Below are 20191 nucleotides of genomic sequence, written 5' to 3' on the forward strand. Positions count from 1 at the left end.
GATATGTGGATCACCAAACTAAAACATCAAGAGAAACTAGTTTCTTCATACTTTGAAAAAGGAAGAGGGAAGGAGTGCCCAAGACTGTAGGGGTGCTTCTGATCTCCAAACCATGGCTCCATGATATTTACCATTCTCATTCTCTCTCTCCAGTCCTTATCTTTACAGCTACAAAGAGCAACTTTGAGTTTATGCATGTTCCTCTTTTAAGGGCTACAAAAAGCAGGAGTAGCACAAAAATGTAGAGTAGCATGTGAATGATGGCCCCTAAATAATCAGTTTGCAAGGCTGGCAAAAATATGGATTTTTAACCATTCTGGAAGCAAGCATTTATGTTACTTGGCCTCCTGTTCTTGACAAAGTGGTACAGGTCCTGTACAAATGGTTCCTTGCCACTTGCTATCTTATTTCCTACTGTATTATGTGAACTCCTAAATACTATGTGAATAACTTTTGAAACTAATTGTAGATTGAAACAGCATAGAACTTTGGAGAGCAAATGCCTTTACCTGATGTGCCCTTTTTTGCAAGTCTGCAGAGGCTTTGTGGATTTGCCTGCTACAACTGATGGTGCAAGTTGGTAAATGCTGTCTGGCAACAGTAGACATCCCATTAACATGGAAGCCTGATGCTTATTATTCTTTTGCTTTGCGGCTTCATCTCTGGCTGTGTGTGTGTGTGTGTAGGACAGCAGGGTTGGAGCATCTCACCAGTTGATAAATGACTTCCAATGAAACAGACCCGGTGACATTAAATATACTTTCTTGGTTTTATGATAGCGTTTGTAGTTTTCTGTGTCATCCCTTCTGTTTACAAAGGTTTGAAAGGTTTGAGGTGGATTACATTCATGTTGGAGCACCTTGTAATTTTTGGGTGCTGGTGACTTTATACTGCGTTTTTGGAGTTAGATTTACCCATAGGTGTGTAGTTTGAAAATTTACTGTATCTTCATTGTTTAAACTAGCTTCATCCCATTCTATGGCAGTATCATGTAAGGGTGATTGTTAGAGCATTGGTAATGACCATGAGTACAAGAGCATCAACATTTTGTTTCATCTTATATTTAAGTCTTCAGAAAAATCTATTGAGGGCATCTAGTCAAGTTCCAATTCTTCCTCCTAAGCTTGGAATCCAGTGGAAGAGATGTCACGTTACATTATTATTCCTGCAATAGTTTGTTTTTGTGCTCTTGTGGCACTAGGAAGTGCACAATATTCCATGACCACAAACAGGATAGACTTTCTCCCCACCTATTAGATTTTCTTGCCTCTTCTGTCAAAACATCCCTGCCAAATGCTTAAGTCTGGAAGTCCATCTTAGCGCGGCAGCATTGCTTGAGCTCTTGCTTTTGATGGGGCTTTTGTGATAGACTTAGCTAGAATGTGATGTGTGTTGCCTGCCTTTCAGGTGCCCCTGCCCCACACCCTCCCCCTCCCTAGGAGGGAGACTCTACAACAGAGCTCCAGCCTAACTCCAGTTTCTCCCGCTACCATCGACCTCACCCTCAAGGTATGTACCACATCCCTCTAAGGGTCATTTTCTTGCATGCAGGGGAAAAACTTAACAGATATCTTACTGGCAGACTTCAGTGGAGAGATCAAAGAGTTTTAAAAGCAACTGTTTGCTTTGTAGACCACTAGAACAAGAGTATCTCAGGGGGGTTCATTAAGTTATCTTAACCCCACTTCGTAACTAACACCAAGCAACTGAGTCTTGCCACTCAAATCCTAGGATACATATCAGAATATTGGATGGGATTTATCATGATGTTAGTGATTTTGCTTCCCGTAGAGAACATCTGTAAAACGAGCGGCTTATCGATAGATGGTTCCAGAGGCTTTGTGTTGGTTTGAGCTAGCAATATTGAGTTTAGCTATTTGTAGTGTATATTGGCTGGCTGATGTAGCACACATCAAATCGGTGACTGGCAATGTTGGATAGCATTTGCTGATACTTAACAGTTCCTTTGCATTCCATGGTAGCTGATAAAAGTCTTTTTAGTGGTGGTGTGTGGACTATGGAAGCCAGTTCATGTTCATATTGACAGTGTTCATTTAGATTGAATTATGCATCTCGTTGTCTTTTCAAATGAGTCTTGATAGCATTACTTTCAGGTTGATATCAATTCTTCTATAAATGAGCTGAGGGGTAGAACTATTAGATCTCTATCTCGCTTTTCCACTAAGGACTTGAATTAGTGTGGCTTGCAATGCCAGTTTCAAAGGAACAGACACAGTGGTATTAGCAGCAGCAAATACAGTGCACCAAATACATAAGGAAGGGAATATCTACAGCCGATTCTTAGCAAACTAGTTTGTCTCCAAAATAGCATTATGGCTGATTTGCAAGTTTTTTCAGGCTTAGGTTTGTATGTAGGGTATAAAAGAGACTTCTAGCAGTAGAAATTCAGCATTTCTGATCAGCTATTAAATGTAGCAGATAATTGCTACTTATTCATAACTAGTGACAAACATGAGACTATAACTTCATTCCTGAGCTCCTTTATCTAGGTACAGTTATCCGTACACTCAATCATACACACCCCAGTGCATTTGCAAAACTCGTGTCCAGTGGGGCTTGTGTGAGAGTTGCTTCCTGGCAGGAACGTGGCTCCCTTGTATTTTTTTTTTTTTAAAAAACCCATCACTAACATGTTTTCTGCACATACAAATACAAGCCTCTCAATAGACTAAGATTAAAGACTAAAACATTGAGGACCTGCATTTCAAAATACTTTAGTAGACATTGCAGTGGACCAGAAAGTTACTTTTAAAGTAAATCCAGCTTTAGCAAAACTTCAACTCAACATTTCTTATAGTTGTTGCTCAAATTGACATGGCTGTGGTGGCCTTTTCTCTCCAACTCTCTCAAACCTTCTTTCTGTGTTAAAGTATCATTTAAGCGTCACTCGTATTCTTCTGGAGATGTATTTAGGAAGATATGTTGCTCTGATAAAGTGATATGCCTTGGTTTTATCAGTAATTGGTGATCTGAGGAACTATTTGAATGTTTGGTTTAAGGTATTAACTGTGCACTTAATTGGCTATTGTTAATGTAATATTCTCATGCACTGTAGAAAGTCAAGATCATAGGAGGATAGTGAATAAATGCAGACATCTATCATTCTCTGATAGTTGTTTTAAGATCAGTTTCTGATGTCTTGACATTGATCCTTATCCCCCCACCCCATTATCTCAGTTAACAAGGTGTACATTTGAATCTTTGTATTCTGCCTTGTAGATATTTTTTTCTTCTGTTCAGTGTCTTGGATTTTTACATCTAGAGAAATATTATTGTGTTAGTCTTGTAGAGTAAGCAAGACTTCAAAGGGTTACTTGTTTCATAGTCTACATAAAATGTGCTTTACAAACATGATTTTGTTAAATGACAATTCAGATAAGATGCCAGCTTGCACCATGTATTACAGTTGCAAATAATTCCATTAGAAAACTGAAGGGTGATTTTAAACTGATATAGCAAATATGTAATTGATTAAAACTGGATTTTCATAAACATTGTCTATAGTGTAGACAACAAAGATTATATATAAAAAAAAGAACAGCAAATCTATTATTACTTCTTTGAAAACTATAGCAGAGTCTCAGAGATGATCCAAAGCAGTCAACAGTGATAAAGTTCTTCTTCGTGGTCTCTATGCATCACACATATGTGCTTTGCGCCTGCGCAGAGACCAGACCAGAACCTTGTATAGCTGAGTGGAACGTTTTTGGCGGGAACCCCTCCCCCACGCTACTGCGCACGTCCATGGGGTTCCCGCCCTTACCTCAGTTCTTCGTCGTCCGCCATTGTGCTTAGACCATAGAACCAAACCTCTTAGCGTTTTTTCTTTAAAATCCTTTTTTACTTCAAATCTTTCCTCTTTTCGCTTATTTCTCACTTCTTAACATCTTTTCTTCTATTCTATCTAAAAAAAAAAATTATTTTTTTTTAGTAGTTAGATTTTCCTCAGCGATTTTGATCGCGGCGCTTAGCCGTATGGCAGTTAAGGCCCCATTTCGCAAGTGTGTGAAATGTGGAGCTAAGCTCCCTCCAACTGACCTCCCTGTGTGTCCTGTGCCTAGGTGAAGGCCATAAAGTTGAGTCTTGGCTGAATCTTCGAGGATGCACAAAACGGCAGCCGGTAAGTCCGTGGATGACCGTTGCACTGAGGTGCCTGAACATTCCAGAGCGGCTAATAGGGCTCAGATACCCCTAACGCCTGGACAAACGGCAGCCAGTAAGTCCGTTGATGACCGTTGCACTGAGGTGCCTGAACATTCCAGAGCGGCTAATAGGGCTCAGATACCCCTAACGCCTGGACAAATGGCAGCCAGTAAGTCCGTTGATGACCGTTGCACTGAGGTGCCAGAACATTCCAGAGCGGCTAATAGGGCTCAGATACCCCTAACACCTGGACAAACGGCAGCCAGTAAGTCCGTTGATGGCCATTGCACTGAGGTGCCTGAACATTCCAGAGCGGCTAATAGGGCTCAGATACCCCTAACGCCTGGACAAACGGCAGCCAGTAAGTCCGTTGATGACCGTTGCACTGAGGTGCCTGAACATTCCAGAGCGGCTAATAGGGCTCAGATACCCCTAACGCCTGGACGGTCACTGGCGAGTTCCGCGGCCAGGAAAATCTCCAAAAAGGCCCGGACTCCCAAATCTTCTTCTAAAATGGAGAAAAAGAAGAAGAAGAAGAAGCGAGACGCGGAAAAACCCTCGTTAGGGTCATCCCGCATGGCGGAACTGGCTAGGAGTCACTCTACTCCTCCTGCCATACCGACCGCTTCGATACCGAGGCCTCCCTCGGTATCGAGATCCCAATCGGTACCGATGGCTACGGTACCGACACATCCTCCCAGTCTATTGGAGGGCGAGTTGCGGGATTCGGCTTCAGCGGCCTCTTTCCGAGAGCCTGCCAGGCTGCAAGAAGTTCAGGGACTAATCCCTCTACCGCCTTCGCCAAGGCACACTCTAAGGCGTCAATGGGAAGGAGCTTTTCAATACTCTTATCCCCAATCAGTATGTGGCGACTATGTATGGGATCGATATCGCCCACAACGATACTTCCAGGGTGACCACCAGTACCCTCAAGAAGAATATTATGCGCACCCTTCGCCTACGAGGATGTGTCATCTACCGCTGCCTCCACCGCCCGCCCACCAAACGTCCACGGTGTCGACGCCTCAACACCATACGCAGCCATCGGCATCGACTGCCGCGGTTACCACGGTACCGATGGAGCATGTAGACCTCCAGGTGGTTACAGTATCCTTGCCTGAGGATAATTACCCATCGGATTCTGAGTCGGGGTTGTCGGCTACTCCATCGATGCCTTCACCAGAAGATGAGGTTCAAGACAAGGACCCTTCTTCCCCTTCCGACGATATGGTCAGATTTTTTGACCATATGCTTAGAATGGCTCAGGCATTAGGACTGGAGATCCAGCAAGTGGCTGAATTGGTCGTCGATCCAATCTACGACGTTTTCCAGTCCACAACCAACCAACGACTTGCCATCCCTATTCCACATGCTTTAAAGCAAACGGCTCAATTATCTTGGAAAACACCAGCTATGACTCAAGCCACATCGAAAAGGCTAGAGACCCTCTATCGAGTCCAAGAGGAAGATGTACAGTTTCTGGTCCAACATCCCAAACCTAATTCGATCGTAGTGGAGTCGGCTCAAGGCCACTCACAGAAGGCACATCCTGCGCCCGTGGACAGAGAGGGCAGAAAGTTGGACCATACGGGCAGGAGGATTTACTCCTCTGCCTCTTTGGGCATCAGGGCATCAGCCTACGAGGCTACCATGGCACGATACCAGCTCTTCCTCTGGGAGAAAATAGGATCACTATGTGAACATCTCCCAGAGGACAAAAAAGAGCTGGCACGAGTTTTCCAGAGTGAAGCTTCAGCCATAGCCAGGCAATAATTGTCGACAGCGAAAGGTCAGCAGAGGCAGCAGCAACAACAGCTCCAAAGCAAACGTCAGCCCGACTTCTCTAAGAAGCAGTGGGTTTGACTTCTTTATCCCAGATCCACCTCCCTTTGTGAACCGCCTAGCACCACATTACCATCAATGGGAGTCAATAACATCGGACTCCTGGGTGCTCACTATCATCAACTCGGGGTATGCCATCGAGCTCGATGTCCTTCCTCCTTCTTCGGGGGTGAAAGTAACGGCGCCATCCCCTCCTCTGCTTCTCGAGGTACAGACCCTCCTAGCGAAAGGAGCCATCTCTCCAGTACCCGCAGAGGAACTCAACCAGGGGTTTTTCTCCCGATACTTCACGGTCCCGAAAAAAGATCTGGTAGCGGACATTTCAACCACCCTCAACCTGTTGGTCTCGTTGGGTCTGTGGGTCAATGAGGAGAAATCCATCTTGACCCCACAGCAGAAGCTGGACTTCATAGGGGTAACCCTATCGTCTCGGGACGGGAGAGCATACCTGCCCTCGACCAGAGCAAGCACCCTTCAAGAGTTAGCCATCGCTACCGAGAGCCACCGAAAGGTCTCGGCATGGACAATTCAGAGGCTATTAGGCTTGATGGCAGCTACAACTGCAGTCATCAGGTTTACAAGACTCAGAATGAGAATATTGCAGGCCTGGTTCTTAAGAACTTTCGATCTTCGACACGATGCCCGGAGAACTTACCTGTCGATCCCGACGCAAGTAAGGGCATCTCTGAAATGGTGGTTTTCGATGTAGACGCTCCTAGAAGGAGTTCCCTTCCAGCAAGAAACTCCTTCGGTAACGATCATGACGGATGTATCGTTGATCGGATGGGGAGCACACTGCGACTCCCTCACAGCTCAGGGCCGTTGGCCTCCTTCCCAGAGGGAACATCATATCAACCACCTAGAACTGCTAGCGGTGGAGAATGCAATAAAAACTTTTTCACAAATGATCGAGGGCTGAAACGTCCTGATCGCGACAGACAACACCACGGTAGTGGCGTACATCAACAGACGGTCTCATCCTCTGAATCGATCGGCACTCAGGATTTGGAACTGGTGCATAAAGAGAAATACTCACCTGACGGTGATCCATGTAGCAGGCAAGGAAAACATCATCGCGGACGCCCTCAGCAGGTCTTTTCACGTCGACCACGAATGGGAGCTCGATACCGAAGTAAGAGACGTTCTCTTTCGGTAATGGAGCCTCCCTGCTGTCGATGTCTTCGCTACCGAAGAAAACGCAGCTTGTTCCAGGTTCTGCAGCAGAGCAGGAAGAGGAAAGCACTCGCTAGGAGATGCTTTCACCAGAACCTGGAAAGGAAATCTTCTTTACATCTTTCCTCTGTTTCCACTGTTGACGAAGGTGCTGGCCAAAATCCAGTCGGACAGGTCGGACTGCATCCTTATCACACCGTGGTGGCCTCGACAGACGTGGTTCTCCCACGCCCTTCGACTGTCGGACGGGAATTACATCAGACTCCCGCCGATACCGACACTGTTGTCTCAACACCAGGGCAGGGTTCGACACGCAAACCTGTCGACCCTCAAGATGACGGCATGGAGAATATCATCCATTCCTCCTCTCGTACCAAGGATTTAACTGTAGACCATATATTGTTGGCATCACTAAAGCCTTCAACAAGAAAATCTTACGCGGCAAAGTGGCAGAGATTTCAAACTTTTGCCTTGGAAAACGATCAAGCACCTGAATCTTGCCCTTTGTCATTGATTCTCAAATACCTATTGGCACTTTATCAGCAGGGACTCGAACTCACTTCCATCAGAGTTCACTTAGCGGCTATTACGTCTTTTCATCGAGGCATGGATGGTTTTACACCTTTTGTACATCCAACATCGAGGAAATTTTTAAAGGGGCTTAAAAATATGATACCGACAGTAAAGAGTATCGTTCCACCATGGAGCCTATCAGTGGTGTTACAGGCATTGACAAAGAAGCCCTTCGAGCCCATGGCCTTATCTGACCTTAGGCTTCTAACATTCAAGACTGTCTTTTTAGTAGCCATCACTTCTGCTAGACGTGCAAGTGAGGTTAGAGCTCTCAGTATAGATGCTCCTTACACTATCTTTCACAAAGATAAGGTTGTGTTACGCACAGACCCTGCCTTCTTGCCTAAGGTAGTGTCAACCTTTCATCTGTCCCAATATATCACTCTACCAGCTTTCTTTCCGAATCCAACAACACCTGTTGAGTTTTCTTTACATACACTTGATGTAAGGAGAGCTCTTGCCTTTTACAAGGCTAGGACAGAGAGTTTTAGGAAAACAAAGCAATTGTTTATTTGTTATGGTGAGCCTTCTAAGGGACTCCCTGTTTCATGCCAGCAACTGTCACGCTGGATTGTAGAGACAATTGAACTTGCTTACTCTATCTCTAAACTAGAGCTTGTGAAACCTGTGACAGCTCATTCTACCAGAGCTGTCGCAACATCTGTTGCCTTCAGCAGAGGCGTTCCCTTGACAGAAGTCTGTAGAGCTGCAACGTGGTCCACTCCATCCGCGTTTGTTAGGCACTACAGTTTGGACACCCATGCTAGGCACGACTGCTCGTTTGGAAGGACAGTGCTCTCGGAGATCTTCAGATGATGCACCAACCCACCTCCAAAGATATGTCAGCTTGCTACTCGCCCATATGTGTGATGCATAGAGACCACAAAGAAGAAATGCAGGTTGCTTACCTGTAACTGTAGTTCTTCGAGTGGTCATCTATGCATTCACACAACCCACCCACCATCCCCACTTGGTGGTGTGAGACTTACAAATGACACAGTTATACGTGGAATGTACTTTATTGAAATTACACTCATTTTTATGGGGGCACAATGTTAGACTCCTGTAAACTGAGGTAAGGGCGGGAACCCCATGGACGTGCGCGGTAGCGTGGGGGAGGGGTTCCCGCCAAAAACATTCCACTCAGCTATAGAAGGTTCCGGTCTGGTCTCTGCGCAGGCGCAAAGCCCATATGTGTGAATGCATAGATGACCGCTCGAAGAACTACAGTTACAGGTAAGCAACCTGCATATCTGAGCCAGCTTTTCCCAGTCCTCCACATGTTTTGGACTTCAACTATCATCAGCCCAGCCAGTATGAGAGGTGGTCAGGAATGCTGAGAATCATAGTCCAAAACATCTGGAGGGCACCTGGTTGGGGAAGACTGATCTCATCTGCGGTTCTTAAATTATGAAAGCCACATATAATTCCAGAACCACAGCTTTGATCAGGGTTCCCCAACACGGCACCCATGGGCACCTCCAGTGGCACACAGTTCTTCACTGCCTGTCCTTTTGGGGTAAAAATCCATAAAGAGCCAGGTTTTCCTTCCTGTTCTTAAACGTGCCAGCAGCGGACATGAAAAGAATCAAGATAAAGGGGAGCAAACAGGGAAGGCTAGAGGGTGGGAGAGGAGATCAGAATCAGACTCAAAGAGTACTTATCAATGGAACCTTCTCAAACTGGGGAGAGGCAACGAGTGGGGTACCACAGGGCTCAGTCCTGGGTCCAGTGCTCTTCAACATTTTTATGAATGATTTGGATGAGGAGGTGCAGGGAACGCTTATCAAATTTGCAGATGATACAAAATTGGGTGGGATAGCTACTACCCTGGAAGACAGAAACAAACTTCAAAGTGGTCTTGATAGGCTGGAGTGCTGGGCTGAAAACAACAGAATGAAATTTAATAGGGATAAATGCCAAGTTCTACATTTAGGAAATAGAAACCAAAGGCACAGTTATAAGATGGGGGATACTTGGCTCAGCAATACTACAAGCGAGAAGGATCTTGGAATTGTTGTAGATCGCAAGCTGAATATGAGCCAACAGTGCGATATGGCTGCAAGAAAGGCCAATGCTATTTTGGGCTGCATTAATAGAAGTATAGCTTCCAAATCACGTGAGGTACTGGTTCCTCTCTATTCAGCCCTGGTTAGGCCTCATCTAGAGTATTGTGTCCAGTTCTGGGCTCCACAATTCAAGAAGGACGCAGACAAGCTGGAGCGTGTTCAGAAGAGGGCAACCAGGATGATCAGGGATCTGGAAACAATGCCCTATGAAGAAAGACTGAAAGAACTGGGCATGTTTAGCCTGGAGAAGAGAAGATTGAGGGGAGACATGAGAGCACTCTTCAAATACTTAAAAGGTTGTCACACAGAGGAGGGCCAGGATCTCTTCTTGATCCTCCCAGAGTTTAGGATACGGAATAACGGGCTCAAGTTAAAGGAAGCCAGATTCCAGCGGGACATCAGGAAAAACTTCCTGACTGTTAGAGCAGTACGACAATGGAATCAGTTGCCTGGTGAGGTCGTGGGCTCTCCCACACTAGAGGCCTTCAAGAGGCAGCTGGACAAGCATCTGTCAGGGCTGCTTTAGGGTGGATTCCTGCATTGAGCAGGGGGTTGGACTCGATGGCCTTGTAGGCCCCTTCCAACTCTGATATTCTGTGATTGTATGATTCTAACCAGGGCCCCACGGCAGCATTAGATAATTAGCCACATCCTCCATGGAAGCCATTTGCCTGCAGCAGTTTGCTGTGAGCATTTCGCCACAGCAGTTTCTCAAATTCCCAAATGTGCCCACGGGTCTGGAATGGTTGAGGGGGCTTAGAGCCTCCTTACTTATGATTGCTTTGGATCACTGCATAAACTATGCTACAGCTTCTAATAAATCTGTTAGTCTTTATGACAGAGGATAAGGCACATTAAAATTTTTGTTTATACAAACCTTATGAGTTACTCAGTATTGATCAGTGTAGAACTGTGAAGATTTGACACACTTCAAAGCTATGCCTCGATACTAACAAGCACAATGATTCACTGTTTATGAAAGTTACATGTAGTTACAGATCTGACCCTTATTGGATTTTCTGTTATAGCAAAGCATCCCTAAGAACTCAAGCCTTTTTAATCTTGATTTTGTTTGCTGCTGTGCAAGTTAAAAGCAGCAAACATGGTATAAAAAGCAAAAGTTCAAGCCGTTTTTTCCCCCACTCTATTATAATGACTGCAGTTGAAAACTTTTGTTTGATTTAGCTGTGCCTTTTAACATGATTTTAATATGTGGATTAAATAGCTCAGGTATACTTCTAACATGTTTTTGACCACCTTTTTGTTAATGATATTGATGATTCACACTTCTTTCTAATCTTTGCTATATCAGTTCCTCTATTCCGTTTGGAAAATATAAATTTCCATATTTAATGTTTTCAAGCAATTCATTTTCGCTGGCAGCTCACTAGAGGAGTATGGAGGCTATCTAGTATGATGATATGAAAATAGGACTGTGAAAATTAGATCTACTAGATACCTGTTTTAAAACAAAGCAATTTTCTTCTCTGAATAGATGGAGTCTGCTCGCAAGGCATGGGAGAATTCACCAAACGTGGGGGAAAAGAATTCACCAGTTACATCATCGGCATCTCCTGTTACTGGTGGCAGTAGTGGTGGCAGTGGAAGTGGGAACAGCAGCAATAGCAGTGGACCAGCCGGTGGTACATACAGCTCTTTTTCAAGTGCATCAATGCCTCCCATTCCTGTGGCTTCAGTTACACCTACAACTTCATTGTCAGGTATAAATCCTTAGGCTGTGCCCTGAACGGTATTTATTCCCTCGACATCATCGTGTTGTCACGCTTCCTTTGATTCACTATTTAGCACTTGACTTGATTTAGCACTATTCTAAAAAGAATATATGTAGCTTTAATCGAAGTAAACTGGTTTGGTTTACTTTGATTATAAGAAGTGTTGTAACTAAAGAATAATTGAAAACTTCCTATCCTCCACCATTCAAGACACTTGGATAAGGTTTTACGACTTCAATGCCATTGGCAAAGCCCATTAATAGTAGAGGACTTTAAAAAGCAAGAGCAAACTTTTAGACCTCATTTATACAAATATTGGAAAGGAAATCAGTATTTTCATTCTTCTGCAAGATGATGCCTGGAAATCCAGCATGACTGTAGAGATTCTCTTTGTAAAAAAAATAATTTTAGTGTTCTTTCATTCTGGTTGCATAAGTCAGATAATAAGTCATATATTTGCATTCAATTACAATTACAATCTCCGCTTGGTTTTAATATTGATATTCATTAACTTGTTTATTAATTTGTCGATCCAGAGGGAGAGGCAGGTAATATTTTTTATTATTATTATTATTATTTATTATTATTATTATTATTATTTATTAAGCATATGACTGCAGAGATTCTGATAACCCTTTGAACATTTAGCTGCACAAGTAGCATTTATCTGCTTTTTCGTAGTTTTAAAATGTACTATATGATCTTTAAGTAAAGGAAGACATTGGTGTATCCAGAAGACTTTGTAAGCACAACGGTATGTTCAATATTGCTTGATCCAGGAGTGCCCACAGGCACAGTGTCACCCCCACATGTGGCTGTGAGTCTCCTTGGGTTGCCCACCACTCAGCGCTGTTTCCCTTCTATCAATCAGCATGCTTTTTCCTAGCTCTGTTCAAGTCAGTGGAGCAATATCATTCTATTGACTTGGAATAGAGGTGAGGAAACGAATGCCCTGCCAAACCAAGGACATTTGGGTCAACAGGACTCTTGGCAGTGGGTGGGCTTCCCTCCCCCTCCAGCTGTTCTTTGTCAGGGGACCCTATCTCTATTTGGGGGGAGGGTTCCATCTTGTCCTCTATGCTGCTTAACATCTAGATGAAATCAGATGGTGAAATTATCCAGAAGTTTGGATAATACACACCTCCTCTGGGCAGTTTTGGGATGGATAAGGAGTGAACAAGCAGAAGCTTAATCCAGACAAGATGAGGGTTCTGTGAGTAACGAAACCACCTAATCTGGGTGGAGTGTCAGCTGGTTCTGGATAGAGTTGCACTCCCCTTGAAGCACCAAGTTGGAGCTTTTTCTGGAGCTGTCTGTGGAAGGCACAGGTGGTGGTGGTGGCGGTAGCCAGGGGCGGCTTCTACCACGTTAGGCTGATACACCAATCATAACCCTACATAGAAAAAGGAGGCCAGGTGGTCAGAATGGATTTTCTACCACTTGCACTGGTAACCAGTGTGTTTCTGGGCCCAGTTTAGTATGCTGGTTTTGACCTAGGAAGACCTCAATGGTATCAGATTATATGAAGAATCTTAACTGCACCAGTATGAACCTGCCTATTCTGTATAAATGTCATAGTTGGCCATGTTGCCGGCCGGCCTTCATAGAAGTGGCCCTACACTGTAGACTCCTTTGGTCTTGGTGTTCAAAAAGTATTGGAAAGCCTGCTTGTTCCAAGTGGCTTTTAATTGAATTCATTTTATTGAATGTGCTGCAATTTACTGCTTTATTGTTGTAGTTTGTGAAATTTTTATCCTGTCAGTTTTATGTTTAAAAGTTGCTCATCTTGGAATTTTATATAGTTATATACTAATGTTATATTGTGTGGCATCTAATCTTCATTCTACTTGGAATGGACCCAGTGAGCCTCGTGTGGCACAGAGCAGTAAAGCAGCAGTTTCTGCAGCTGAAACTCTCCCCATAGCCTGAGTTCGATCCCAGCAGAAACTGGTTTCAGGCAGCCGGCTTGGGTCAACTCAGCCTTCTATCCTAAAATGAGTACCCAGTTAGCTGGCGGGAAGGTAATAATGGCTGGGGAAGGCAATGGCAAACCACCCCGCTATAAGGCCTGCCAAGAAAACGTCAGCAAAAGCTGGCCTCCCTCCAAGAGTCAGTAATGACTCAGTGCTTGAACGAGAGGTTCCTTTCCTTTTTCCTAAGTTAGACTGGATACAACCCATTGTTTTAGTTTTGTGCTTTATATTATTTGTATGCTGTCCTGAGAGGACTTTGGCAATATGGCCTAAAATGTTTAAGGGTCAACTCAGCAAGCTGCTGTCATTTGCAAAAAGCCCTTTGCTGTCTCAACTGTGGGAAAGATTCACCAGAGAAAACTCTGGCCATATGCATGGTCCTCCTGCACATGTCCTAAACTGCTCCTTGGTTTGTGTCATTGTCTTGGCATTAAGTCATTACTGGATAGAACTGCCACAGAATCCAAGTCCGAGTAAAGAGACCTTTCAAGACATCTTGCGCAGGTATCGCAAGGAAAATGTAATTCTGTGAGATTGGAGCAGCTCCCACAAATACCAATATGTGCCTCTTTCACTCAGATTTGGGGCACATACAGGGCCTGTTCAGACGACACACTAAGCCATTGTTAAGCCGCTAACCCTCTTGCAGCAAACAGTTAATGAGCATGTTTAAATGGTGGTTATGTAGCAGACATGGTTAGGAATGGTTAACACGACACGCTAAGCCATAATGTTTAGCTCAAAATGCTTAACCACAGTGGCTTAGCATGTCGTCTGAACAGGGGCATGGTCAGCGTTTTTAACCATCATGCTAGCACAAATAGAAAGAGGTCCACTCAAGCAATCTTGGGTAAATAAAGTAAGATATCTTTTTTTTAATAAACCACTGCTCTAACAACAACTTGCATTTTTAGTTAAAGTGCATCAAACATTTTGCTGATTGAATCATTGCTTTGCTGTTTGTAATCTTAGGAGCTGGAACATACACTACCTCTTCACTTAGTACAAAAACCACCACCACCTCTGACCCACCAAACATCTGTAAAGTGAAGCCACAGCAGTTACAGACAAGTAATTTGGCGTCTGCTGGTCACTTTTCCCAGCTAAGCTGTATGCCATCGCTAATTGCCCAGCAACAGCAGAGTCCACAGGTCTACGTATCTCAGTCGGCAGCAGGTAATGGAGTGGGGCATGCATTGCATTATATTAAGAAAGAATAGGCTGCTCTTTTTCTTTAAAGTAAGAAGTGACTAAATTTAAGCTCACTGTTTCTTAAAACTTCTACTTATTTTCTGTTCTTTGCAGTCTGTTCTTTGCTCCCAACATAATTGATTTAAATGTTTTAGTATTCAAGGTGAATGTGTACAGTTTTAAAACCAAACAGAGAATTCCCCTGAAAGTTGGCAAACACCAGCCTTTTTTTTTTGTCTTTGAAATCACACATACACGCACAGATAGGTAGATCAATATAACTGTTATTAAGTTAATTTAGGCATCATTTCTTCTTCTCGTTCTTTAGCTCAGATTCCAGCTTTCTATATGGATACAAGCCATCTGTTCAACACCCAGCATGCACGCTTGGCTCCTCCTTCACTAGCCCAACAGCAAGGATTTCAACCAGGGCTCTCACAGGTACTTGGGGCAGGAATGGGGAACCACTGATCTGTAATTAGAAAAAAGCTCAGTGTGTGTGCATGCACAAATGGGATATGTGAATAGGTGGGGTGGGTGAAAAAAAGAATGTATGGGATGGTGGTCATCTTAACACACTTACAATCATTCTCTCTCTTTCTCATATGAGAAAGAGAGAAAATGTGTAGTGCAGTGGTGATCTTTCAAGAGAGTGGGTTTCCAACAGAATTCTTTCCCAAAGGATAAAGGTTCCACACCCCTGTCTTAGGGGGTTGACTGGGTAGCATGTTAGCTTTTAAAGACAAATACAAAATTTGACGTATTCCAAATCAGGGTTCAGTTATTCTCTATTTAAGTGTTTCTGTCCAGTCAAACCGTTGAGTTGTGGCCATAGAATCATAGAATAGCAGAGTTGGAAGGGGCCTACAAAGCCATCGAGTCCAACCCCCTGCTCAATGCAGAAATCCACCCTAAAGCATCCCTGACAGGTGGTTGTCCAGCTGCCTCTTGAAGGCCTCTAGTGTGGGAGAGCCCACAACCTCCCTAGGTAACTGGTTCCATTGTCGTACTGCTCTAACAGTCAGGAAGTTTTTCCTGATGTCCAGCTGGAATCTGGCTTCCTTTAACTTGAGCCCGTTATTCCATGTCCTGCACTCTGGGAGGATCGAGAAGAGATCCTGGCCCTCCTCTGTGTGACAGCCTTTTAAGTATTTGAAGAGTGCTCTCATGTCTCCCCTCCATCTTCTCTTCTCCAGGCTAAACATGCCCAGTTCTTTCAGTCTCTCTTCATAGGGCTTTGTTTCCAGACCCCTGATCATCCTGGTTCCATAGCTAGTTGCTCTTACTAGCATATTATTAATGCTATATCTGAAGAGGAGAAGCATCTCACTGTGCAAAGTTATGCAAGAACTATTCCAGTCACCAATTCCTGCAACCCAAAAGTTTAGCACAAATGTTGTAGATTCTTCCCATTCCTTTGATCTTCCTAATAACTAGCAAGGTGCCTACAGATTTGCTGTGGGGCTGCAGGTCAGTGCTAGAGTATTTGCACTGAAGCAAAATTTCAATGTCATTCCCCAGCAGATCTCAGTTTTCACTTCCCAGAATCTCCAGTTTAAAGGAGGTTGGCTACTATGTGCTATCTCCAGTATTCGAGGCAGAAAGCCTGTGTGCACCAGTTGCTGGGGAGCATGGGGGGGAGGGTGCTGTTGCGCTGTATGCTGCTTGTTGGTCCCTGGCCAATGGCTGGTTGGCCACTGTGTGAACAGAGTGCTGGACTAGATGGACCCTCGGTCTGATCCAGCATGGCACTGCTTATTTATTTATTTATTTACAATATTTATATACCATTGAAAATTTCGGAGCGGTGTACAAGATAAAATGAAAGTAAAAACAGAATAAAACACTTACATCCTTATGTTCTTATAGTCTCAAGTAACAGAACTGGAAAATATGTTCTGTGCCTGTGACCTTGAAGACCCATTTTGAGAGAGTAGACTGAGTAGATGGATTTGGCATAAGGCAGCTTTATATGTTAGCATATTTTTTTTGTCTGGATATTAAATTACTTTCCTTCCTTACAGCCTACTTCGGTTCAGCAGATACCAATCCCAATATATGCACCTCTGCAAGGGCAGCATCAAGCCCAGCTGGGTTTAGGAGCAGCACCTGCTGTCTCCCAGGCTCAGGAATTGTTTAACTCTTCATTACAGCCCTATAGGTAAGTGGTTTTTTTATCAGAAAGAAAGCAAATTTGGAAACAGAAATTCTCTTTCTCCTAAATGCATCTGCACAATTGTTTATTCCATTTGTGTTCATTGGTGCAAGAGTGGTGAAAAATCCACCCAAAAATCCAAGTTCTGAAATTGCCTGAAATGACCCAAGTTAGCCAAGATTGAAAAATGATATAAAATCATTTAGTTTAGACTGGTGCATATTCATTTGGAATCAGTGCTCAAACTTTACCAGATTGAAATACTTGGAGGAGGTTAGGGTAGGTGTGGTTTGTGACATCTCCTCTCCTCTGCCTGTCCAGAATCTTAGCAATCTCTTTTAATTAGTCACACTGTCACATCCCTCTGCAATGCTTGAGAGGAAGCACTTGAATCATTGTAAGGGGAGAGGGCACACCTCTTTTCAGGGAAGTTGGAGTAATCAATTGACTTGCGTTAAAATGCTTTTTTTATCAAGTATACAAGTTATACCACAAATCTGCAACTGCTGGCTAAGTGGTTTTAGGTCACAAGTTAGAGATCTATTCTTCTGTAAACAAAATGAAAGAAAAAAACTGAAATTACTGCACTGGCATGGATTTGCCCCCTTCTTTTTCTGTAAAATGTGGCCATAGAATATATCTGCTTGTATGAACATAAGAAGTGCCCTGTTGCTGGATCAGACCAAAGTCCATCTATTCCAGCACACTGTTCACACAATGGCCAACTAACTATCAACCACTGAACAACAAGCAAGACATGGTGCAACAGCACCCTTCCAACATGTTCCCCAACCACTGGTGCACACAGGCTTACTGCCTCTGATCCTGGAGGTAGTACACAACCATCAGGGGTAATAGCCATTGATAGCCTTCTCCTCCAGGAATTTATCCAATCCCCTTATAAAGCCATCCAAATTGGTGGCCATCACCACATCTTGTGGTAGTGAATTCCATAGTTTAACTATGTGCTGTATGAAGAAGTACTTCCTTTTATCTGTCCTGAGTCTCCCACCAATCAGCTTAATGGGATGACTCCGGGTTCTAGTATAGTGTACACCTCTATCACATCCTGTCCCGTCCCCCTTGCCTCCATTTTTCAAGCTTATCAATCCTAGCTGTTGTAACCTTCTCTCATAGGGGAGATGCTCCAGTCCCTTGGTCATTTTAGTTGCCCTTTTCTGCACTTTTTCCAGCTCTACAATATCTACACTTTTTAGGTGTAGTGACCAGAATTGTACACAGTATTATAATTGTGGTTGCACCATAGATTTGTATAAAGACAGTATGGTACTGGCAGTTTTATTCTCAATTCCTTTTCTAATGCCTAATATGGAGTTTGCCTTCTTTAAAGTGGTGGCACACTGGGTTGGCATTTTCATCGAGCTGTCCACCACAACCCCTCTTTCTTGGTCAGTCACCACCAACTCAGATGTTTTTTATCTGTTTTGTCCTAGTGCACCTTGAAACATTTTGCTGCAAAGGCAGATTTCTGCAGTTTAATCACATCTTAATGACTGGCTAATTAAGGCCAAATTTGTTTTATAGATCCCAGCAGGCTTTTATGCAGAGTGGCCTTTCTCAGCCATCACCAGTGGTTCTTTCCGGCACAGCCTTACACAACTTCCCAACAGTGCAGCATCAGGAACTCGCCAAGGCACAGTCAAGCCTTGCATTTCAACAGACGTCCAACACTCAGCCTATTCCTATCCTGTATGAGCATCAGTTGAGTCAAGCTTCAGGGCTAGGAGGCTCCCAGCTTATTGATACACATCTGCTCCAGGTAAGAGCAAGATGTCCTCAATGAGGTTACTGAAGAGTTGTAATTACCAGTGCTTTAATGGAACAAGCTATGCTTGTTCTAGAACTGTTTCTAGTTCTTGGTGTAAATAAAATGGATGGAAAATCCATTTATTTATGATGTCTGGCTGCTTACACTGATGCAGTCCAGATTCATCCAGTAAAACTTTTCCACTTTTTTTGTTCTATTCTTCATATTTAAATAACATTGCCTAGTCACTTAGAAAATGTCAACCTCTCTCTTCTCAGGCCAGAGCTACTCTTACCCCGGCCTCAAATTTGTATTCTGGACAGGTTCAGCAACCAGGTCAAACAAGCTTCTATAACACTGCTCAGTCTCCCAGTGCTCTCCAGCAGGTAAACTATGGCACGGTAAATTGCTTTCAATTATACTTCATTTGTGTGTGGTGTGTGTAGTACCACAATCTCATGACAAGAGAATATCTTATTGAGAGTAAGGTTATGTTCATTTATGGGGAAGTTGCTACCTCTCTGGATGATACCAACCTAAAGCAATTCTTTAATACAGAAGAATACCTTTCAATAATAACAGTGGTGTTCTCTGAAGAGACTAATTTGGTGTAGGACTCTTTTGTCAGAGATGTTCCTTTTTTAAGCATTCTCTTGTCCAGAGATCACCGTGGTGTTTGATATGATGTTTAACTATTCCATTTACTTTTATTATGATCCTAGAGCCAACATCTAGGAAGTACACCTTCCATTGTAGTGTTTTGCAAGAGCACAATGTGTAATAGGTGTTGTTTTAACAGTTCTTTCTCCAGAATCAGGAGATACTCAGGAACCATATTTCTTCTACCAGAAACCCAAATAACCATAGATCTTGAAAGAAAAATGCCATGTTTGCTATTGATGGCACACTAAACATTGCCTAAAGTGTTATAGATCTGTAAACCACATAAGGCAGGGTTCACTAGTAATTTCTCCTCCATAGAATCCACTGAAATAAGCAGGAGTACTAGATCTCTTTAGCCTATTGCAATCACTTCCTTGAAGCTTGTTCAGATGATGTGCTGGTAGATTTCTGATTCTGTGGAGGCAAGCATCCTGGAAGTGTTGTGTAAGCATATTTCTTATGAATAAGGATCACTGGTATATTACTTTTCTATGATATTAGTCTCAAGCCAGAGCTTGTCAGGCAACTGTGTTATTGGAGGTTGGCAGCTGTTGCTGAGAAGGACATGGTTCATCTCCTTTAGGGGGTGGACTAAGGATGAGGGCTCCATTTGGTTGTTCACTAGCAAGGAAAATTGGACATTGGATGTTGACCAGAATCCTCCTCGAATGACTTCCCTTGCTGGTTATGTGATATTTGGCTGTTCTTTGGTAATTTCTGAGAAGGTGGTGTTCATATATTACGTTTTTTTTTTTCACCTTTGTGCTACTACTTTTATACTGCAGTCCTCTGTATCTGATGGCACTTTATGCACTTAGCATGCTTGGCACTTTGAATATTTTCATTGTCTCACTATCTGCTCTCAGTTGAGTATGTGTCTGGGCAAT

At 43.5% G+C, this 20191-nt stretch overlaps 1 protein-coding gene across 11 annotated transcripts in view; it reads left to right on the forward strand.

Moving 5' to 3' along the window:
- PRRC2C (proline rich coiled-coil 2C) overlaps positions 1–20191 on the forward strand; it is a 94133-nt gene that overhangs the window by 57411 nt on the left and 16531 nt on the right. For 5 of the 11 annotated variants that reach the window (XM_063133548.1, XM_063133611.1, XM_063133585.1 and 2 more), the window contains exons 24-30: positions 1408–1509; positions 11317–11542; positions 14500–14703; positions 15047–15159; positions 16743–16879; positions 18419–18653; positions 18920–19042. In XM_063133548.1, the coding sequence (XP_062989618.1) occupies positions 1408–1509; positions 11317–11542; positions 14500–14703; positions 15047–15159; positions 16743–16879; positions 18419–18653; positions 18920–19042 (1140 nt within the window). The remainder of the gene's footprint in view (positions 1–1407; positions 1510–11316; positions 11543–14499; positions 14704–15046; positions 15160–16742; positions 16880–18418; positions 18654–18919; positions 19043–20191) is intronic. The other 6 variants (XM_063133557.1, XM_063133594.1, XM_063133620.1 and 3 more) reach the window with 4 other exon arrangements.

The sequence above is a fragment of the Elgaria multicarinata genome, chromosome 1, assembly GCF_023053635.1.
Source record: "Elgaria multicarinata webbii isolate HBS135686 ecotype San Diego chromosome 1, rElgMul1.1.pri, whole genome shotgun sequence".
Lineage (NCBI taxonomy): Eukaryota > Metazoa > Chordata > Lepidosauria > Squamata > Anguidae > Elgaria > Elgaria multicarinata.